General features: G+C 42.9%; 1 protein-coding gene across 1 annotated transcript in view; it reads right to left on the reverse strand.

Moving 5' to 3' along the window:
* fbn2b (fibrillin 2b) overlaps positions 1-7,863 on the reverse strand; it is a 62,880-nt gene that overhangs the window by 29,323 nt on the left and 25,694 nt on the right. The window contains exon 6 of the mRNA XM_037698305.1: positions 2,068-2,193. Within this exon, the coding sequence (XP_037554233.1) occupies positions 2,068-2,193 (126 nt within the window). The remainder of the gene's footprint in view (positions 1-2,067; positions 2,194-7,863) is intronic.

Genomic DNA, 7,863 nt, shown 5'->3' on the forward strand with positions numbered 1-7,863 from the left:
CCGTGTCCATTTGTCCCCCTCTTACAATGCTGTTATTGCTAATATCACTCAGCCCCCTGTGAATAGCAAGAAGCCATCAGGGCTGTAAGAGCCAAAAATGACTGTTATGTGTTGTTTAACTTTTATGGTGGCACAGGTGTTCAGATTTGTCCTACCCTTCAGCTAATTGCCTGAGGGGCATGGTCACATGTTACTTAGCTGATCTAAGTCATGTAACCAGGTGCTGGGTTAGCAGGTTTTTGTAAACTTTTCTGTAAACCCTTTTGAATGTCACCTTTTTTGATTGACATCTTTATCATCATTTTCAGTCATACAAGCAATGCAAATCAATACAGGTGCTGTTTGATGGATGGCAAAAGGTGTTAGTTTTAAAATAAATACGCAAAACACAAGTTGGACTCAGCATGGCTCATTGGAGATGTGTCACAGAACAGAACCTACGAACCTACGAAGTCGCTAGGGCACTAACGATCAGTCGTTAGGCTGATGGTCCTCCTTTTTCATGTGAACAACTAGTTTTTGGCAGTCACCAGCAAACTGGTTGATCCTCTATGACAAGGGGCTATTTATAAGACTGAGTCTATTGCAGATACACAGACTGAATAAGTTTTTGGATAAAAGAGAAAATGTTTCAACAAGAATAATCCATCCAGAGGACCTGACTTAATTTTTTTTTTTTTTCTACCTGGATTATTGAGCATGCATCAGGAAAAATAAATCAAACAGGTTCATTTAGTCTGTTTTTAAAATCTGGTTTGAGAGTTAGGCACACGTTGGATTGCTGGTTTGGCAGAATCAGGAATAAAAATCAAGAAGAAGCAAAAGGCAGATTGCACATTACCATGTAGAAATGAAAAAGAGAGAACCGAAGTACATAATCAGGGGCCTGATTTATCAATGGCGCACACTGGAACAGCACTTTGGTTGGCCTTGTCGCTGTTTTAAGTGCTCTATAAATAAAGTGGTATGGTATGGATTCCAGACACAGGTGTTTTTTCATTCAACCTTTATTTATATAGGTTAAATTCCATTGAGCCTTGGGGACTCATGTACAAGAGAGACCTGAGACCTGGTTGGGATGTGACACTTTGTTGAACAAATTTTATTCAGTGATTTGTATTCATAAATTGTTTCACAGCTGATTCTATTTAGTTATTTATTTTTTTGAGAAAATAGAGACACAACAACACAAGCCAAACTAGAGACTTCTTACTAAAATACCCATTCTGTAAATCCCAGCTGCAGGTATCCAAAATGCTCTCAGATCAAAATTAATACTGAATAAACAATGATTTTTTTTTATTTTTATCATACAGTCACTTTAGCATTGTAGAGTTTTGTTGCTTTTTGTTTTCCTTGGTTCACCAGATGTTTGAAAGTGATATGTTTAATGCTGACAGCCTCACATGCAATCAATGACATCATCTTTTGTTTCATATGTGGGCGTCTTTCATAAATTCAGCACAAATCCTGGTTCACTTTTTCCAAAACAAAACCCAGTTATTTTCCTTAAAATATTGATTCATTGGCTCTTGAAGTTGTAGCTGAACATCAGACTTGAGGAGAAAACAAACATGTCTCTTCAATTACAGCAGGCCTGGCTGCTGAGTCTTTTACTGGAGGACAGTCTGTCTGTCTCCCATAAATCTGAGATGATAAAAAAAAGCCGATCCTGAACTGTCCCATTTTAGGGGGAATATAGTGAAATAAAATAGCACCCGGCTTGGCTTCACTGTAGCTGCCATGTTGGGGGGAGCGCTGCAGGAATACATTAACACCTGGCAGTGTTTCATTGGACATGTCAGTGAGGTATGTGCTGTGTGTGAGTCAGAGGAGCGCTAACAGTGGAGTAGATTAATGCTGTCAAGGCCAAACAGTGCGTGCAAGTTTGTTTGCACATGGTGACCACAGGTCTGCAGGCCAGCTTCACTCATCAGAACTCCTCTCACAGGAAGCAGGGATGAAGGCAAATTTACCAGCCAGATGTGAAGCTCTTAGCTGAAGAAATGCACGGCCGAGAGCGAGAAGTGGTTGGGTTTTTTTTAAGTTTGTTTCTGGGTGACTCACCCACACATCTGGATCCGTCCGTGGTGGAGATGTATCCTCGCGGACAGGTGCAGACGTAGCTACCGGCAGTGTTAGTGCATTCTCCTCCATCGCACACGCCAGGAATGGTGCTGCATTCATCAATATCTGAAACACAGAATCACATCCTGAACACCTCACTTCACCCCATCACGTCATATCTGTTGTCCTTAACATGCTTGAAGTTTCTTTGTTTATGAAGACACAGTAGAGTGAGATTATGACACAGCTTTTAAGTAAAATGAATGAGTCCACAGCTTGCCAGAGGGGAATGATGTCACTTTTGTTTTGTTCTGTTCCGGCTAAAACTCATCAAGGAAACATGCAAATGACAGGAACAGCTGTAGTGAGTGTAGGGAGCAAAGCCACATCACAGGGCAGATTAACTTATTTTAAAATAAAATGAAAATACAGCCAAGACATCACACTTTAGCAAGCACAACAAAAAAATGTATTGCAATTAAAAGGTTTGAAGGTAATTTGGACTTGAACCAAATATTTCTTGCGTTTTCACTTTTAATTATGCCCCAAGTTTCCACTACATTCACAAATTCTGCAGTTTTGTAAAGAAGCAGTCCAAAGAACAGACTGCTGCTTTAACAAAAGAGACTAACAACTGCTGTGTGGTTACATGAAGTTGGTGGGTGACTCCTGAAACAGTCAAACAATCTTCTATCCATTTCAAGGCCAGCATCAAATCCTGCAAATACTGCTTTTCACACAGGGATATGTTCACTGGGTCTCAGTGACCTCCAAAGCCTTTAGATCCCAAGAGATCTATTGCTAACAGTACCAAACACTGCAGGAAATCTACACATGCTCTTTATTCATGCCTCGAGAAGGGTTCAAAGCCAAAGGAACGCTAGTGAATAGTGGTCATAACTTTATGGCTCATCACTGTAGGTGCAAAAGTATAACTGTCACGTTGACATGTTGTACCACGAATACTCAAGATTTTAATTTTACAATTAATCAGTTCATGGAATATGACATAATAAGTTGAGCAGTCTTGATTAACTACTTGTGGGGGGTGGTGGTGCAAGGTGAGCTTGTGATCAGAAGGTCGCTGGCTCAAATTCCTGGATCAACGACAAAAAACTGTGGGTGGGAAAGGTGAAGCACACTGCCTCCACCCTCATTTGCCCCACTCTGGGCCCCTGTGTTTGTGTCCTGGTCCCTTCAGTGTGTGCTCACATGTGCAATGGGAATGATGCAGATAATTAATTTCCGCACAGGGCATTAATAGAGTACTACAGTAAACATATATTTGACTTTTTTTAAAACTGATTTGACAAATACAGAGTAAGATAGCAAATTTACAATCAACAAATTGAAATGGCAACAGTTGTGATGAAGTAAACATCACATTCTATGGAGCCGAGAGCAGTGGTTCCCAACACTGGTCCTTGAGAAACACCAACCTGCATGTTTTACTTGTTTCCCTGCTTTGTTGCACCTGGTTTGAATGAATAGGTGATTAACCGGCTTCAGCAGAACTCGAGGAAGTAATTAAATCACTGAATCAGGCGTGATGGTGCAGGAAACAACTGAAAAATGCAGGATGGTGTTCCTCAGGGACCAGGGTTGGGAACCACTGGGGTAGAGGTAGGGCAGCCAACCTGGAACCAGAAAGTAGCAGCTCGACTCCCAGCCGTTCCCACATGTTGTGGTGTCTCTGAGCAAGATACCCAATCCTTAATTGCTCCCCGGGCACTCAATAGCCACCCACTGCTCCACCTGGGTGCATCCCAGGTGGAGTAGGGTTAAATGCAGAGAACCAATTTTGTCATTGTATGTTCCCATACAATGACGACAACATATAGCACTTATTAGCTCTTTTATCCACAGTGTGAAACTGAGTAATGTTTCAGGTGATGGAGAGCACATAGTGCTTAGCATGGCCCCTGTCTGTGTTAAATGAGATGATCAAGTTCTATTATTGTGATGGGGCATGGGGGAGAGGGACTTCATGGCCCCATGATGAGGAAAAGTTTCCAGAAAGTAATGGGGTTTTACGATGTGTTGGACTTTGTGCATAAATTTGAGCCACTGCTGGGCAAACACTCCTCGCATGATGCAGATGATATTGTGCTGTTCGCCAAAGAAGTGAAAACTTGGGAAGTACTTGTCTCTTTGAGAACATGCGAGTCATATCTGCGTCCTCTAGGAAGGTTCGTCTCTGCACCTCAATGAGTGGCGACGCCCAGAGCAAGAAGCCAGGAGGCTGTCATTTCCTGCTGACTCGTGTCTGGCACTGGCGGCAGGTTCGGCTGAAAAGCTCAGCCAAATAAACCTCGTGTCAGCAGCAGCGTCAACCCGCCAGACATTACTCCACGCTCAGGGACCGCCTGTGTGTGCTGAGGGAAATGTGTGTCACCTGGATAAACGTCTACAACGAGTTGCCTTGTGTTTCGAAACAGCAATCATCAGTATGTTAAAAAAAATCTCTTCTTACACACATTTTTTTTCCACTATTTCATCTACAGTGAAGTTGAAATGTAACAGCCAAATGAAACCTTCAGTACGTGTGTGTTTGTATTGTGTGTACATGAGAAGTTTCAGAGCTACAAGGAGGTCCATGAGAAAGTCCTGCAGATGCCTAAATAGTTTTTTCAGCATTGCCAGCTGTTTTGGGGAAAATGGATCATATTTATGAAGGAAAATAGATGAAGAAACAAAAAAAGGAGAGCCTGTTAAACACAGTCTGGTCTATAAAACCAAGTGGGTTGTTGCATCCAAAAACACCAACGACATATGAATCTTAACTGCTCCAAAACCTCAGTAATTTCCCCTGTGAAGCTCTCTGTGAGGTTGTTTGGTGCTTTGCCTAAAGTTGGCAGGCATTTCAGTGAAAGCTTTCCCCAAACGACATGGTCTGATTGTGAGATTTCACTAAACACGAGTTTTCTGCAGACCTAAGAACCTTCTCACAAAGGTGCTTTTGTTTTTAACAACCTTTCAAAAGACTATTTATTTATTCCCACACCACTCAGTTGGATAAGCAGAGTATTGACTCACTTCACTTTTCCTCTTAAAATTACAAATAAAAATAAAGAACATTTTACAAAATTTAAATCTAATATTTCTTAAAAACAATAGTTGAAGGGGGACTGGTGAATTTTCAAGATGAATGTGGGTCATTGTATCAGTAAAGCCATGTGAGAATTTGATCGGTTTACTCTTTACTTTAATTAAGAATGTAGCAAATAAGTTACTTCAATGAAATTAAAACCATCAGTTTTAGTTTTACACATGTTAAATATAAAAGCCCTTTTCAGTTCCAGCCATGAGCCCTCCATCCATTCTGTCTGTTTCTTTATTTGCTCAAGCTCAAATTCCACTGAAGCGAAAAGAAACTCCCTCCACATGTTGTTTCAAGAGGTGTTTTGTCTTCCATCACTGTAAATCTGACATTTGAAAAGGCTCCACAGTTTCTCTATTAGGTTTAAGTCGAGAAAGTAAAAGTCCTGGACCCATGTTTGATCATTCTGAAGCTCTTTGCTGGCCTGTGTGGTAAACTTGGATGCATGTGGAAGAGCATTGTCATGATGAATAATGACCATTGCCTGTTTGAATGCTGTAGATATTGTCTTGTAAACAGTGTACTGTACCAGACAGGTGCCACTTTGCTTGTACTGGTGCAATATTTTCAATGTTCTATTGTGTCGTTTTGACAAACTGCCCTGAGATCATCGAGGAGCGCGAGAGGGCGGTCCAAGACGTTTGGCATAATCCAAAATAATGAGTTGCTGGTGAGGAGGAGACAGGGGCCGTTTAAATACCAAACTGAGTGAGATTGAAAGTGGGAACACCTGGGCTGACTATTGATTGGGAACAGGTGAGGGTGGCAGGATGACTGGGAAAAACACTGAGGGTGCTTAATGAAGATAAATGGGAGAAGACACAAGAAACACAAATGATCTAAACTGAACAAGAAAATAACAGAACACAAAGGAAAAAGTAAAATCGCAAAAAGCACAGATACACCATTGTTATATCTCAGCTTCTTTATGCACTATCAAACAAATTGTCCCTTGAGGATAATAAAGATTCTTGAACTTGAATTGAGTTTAGGAGCATTGTATGAACAAATGATTGATAAATACAAAAATACTGCTCTAAAACCCAACATATACTGGACTGAAAATAAGTGAAAAAGTGGCTAATGTTCAAAGAAAGTTTGCAGCCGTGCAGAAAGTCTGGAAAACTACTGATCAAGACTACTTTAAAAACATACAGGCAAGCTTGGCTTCTTGTAAGGTAAATAAATAAGTTATGGCTTAAGACTTTTGCACAATGCTGTACCTTTAGACTTAATCATAAAGCTTTTGTCATTTGTTTATTTGTTTGTTTGTTAAGGCTTTTAAAACGTTGTCCATGTCATGAACACGTGGACTTTTAGACTTCCAGTTTGGTAGTGGTTTTCAATGACGTCCTTGTGTCCTTGCGTCCATTTTTTGCTTAGTTTATCAAAGACAAATATCAAACCTATGTTCTGTGCATGTTCAATTTAACATCATCATTTGTATATCATTGCAAAAATTCGTAGGTGGTTAATTCACATAGCAAATCTTTAGTTCTTATGTAAATGTCAATACAGTAGTCCCTCGTTTATTGAATGTAATCTGTACCCTGCAGCACAGTGGCGCAACTGGTAGAGCTGCTGCCTCTCAGCGAACAGGTCCATCCATCCATCCATCCATTTTCTTCCGCTTATCCGGGGTCGGGTCGCGGGGGTAGCAGCTTAAGTAGGGAGGCCCAGACTTCCCTCTCCCCAGCCACTTGGGCCAGCTCTTCCGGGGGAATCCCGAGGCGTTCCCAGGCCAGCCGAGAAACGTAGTCCCTCCAGCGTGTCCTGGGTCTTCCCCTGGGCCTCCTTCCGGTGGGACGTGTCCGGAACACCTCACCAGGGAGGCGTCCAGAAGGCATCCTAAACAGATGCCCAAGCCACCTCAACTGGCTCCTCTCGATGTGGAGAAGCAGCGGCTCTACTCCGAGTCCCTCCCGGATGATCGAGCTTCTCACCCTGTCTCTAAGGGAGAGCCCAGACACCCTGCGGAGAAAACTCATTTCGGCCGCTTGTATCCGAGATCTCATTCTTTCGGTCACAACCCAAAGCTCGTGACCATAGATGAGGGTGGGAACGTAGATCGATCGGTAAATTGAGAGCTTCGCCTTTTGACTCAGCTCTCTCTTCACCACGACAGACCTGTACAGCGCCCGCTTCACTGCAGACGCTGCACCTATCCGCCTATCGATCTCACGCTCCATTTTTCCCTCATTCCTGAACAAGACCCCAAGATACTTGAACTCCTCCACTTGGGGTAGGACCTCCTCCCTGACCCAGAGAGGGCACTCTACCCTTTTCCGGCTCAAGACCATGGCCTCGGATTTGGAGGAACTGATCTTCATCCCGGCCGCATCGCATTCGGCTGCGAACCGCTCCAGCGAAAGCTGTAGATCACGATCTGATGAAGCCAATAAGACCACATCATCTGCAAAAAGCAGAGACGCAATTCTGAGGCCACCAAAACGGATCCCCTCAACACCTTGGCTGCGCCTAGAAATTCTGTCCATAAAAGTTATGAACAGAATCGGTGACAAAGGGCAACCTTGGCGGAGTCCAACTCTCACCGGGAACAAGCCCGACTTACTGCCGGCGATGCGGACCAGGCTCTGACACCGGTCATACAGGGACCTAACAGCCCGTATCAAAGGGCCTGGTACCCCATACTCCCAGAGTACCCCCCACAGGGCCCCCCGAGGGACGCGGTCGAA

This window comes from Nematolebias whitei, chromosome 3, assembly GCF_014905685.2.
Source record: "Nematolebias whitei isolate Nwh7 chromosome 3, NemWhi1, whole genome shotgun sequence".
Taxonomy (NCBI): Eukaryota; Metazoa; Chordata; class Actinopteri; order Cyprinodontiformes; family Rivulidae; genus Nematolebias; species Nematolebias whitei.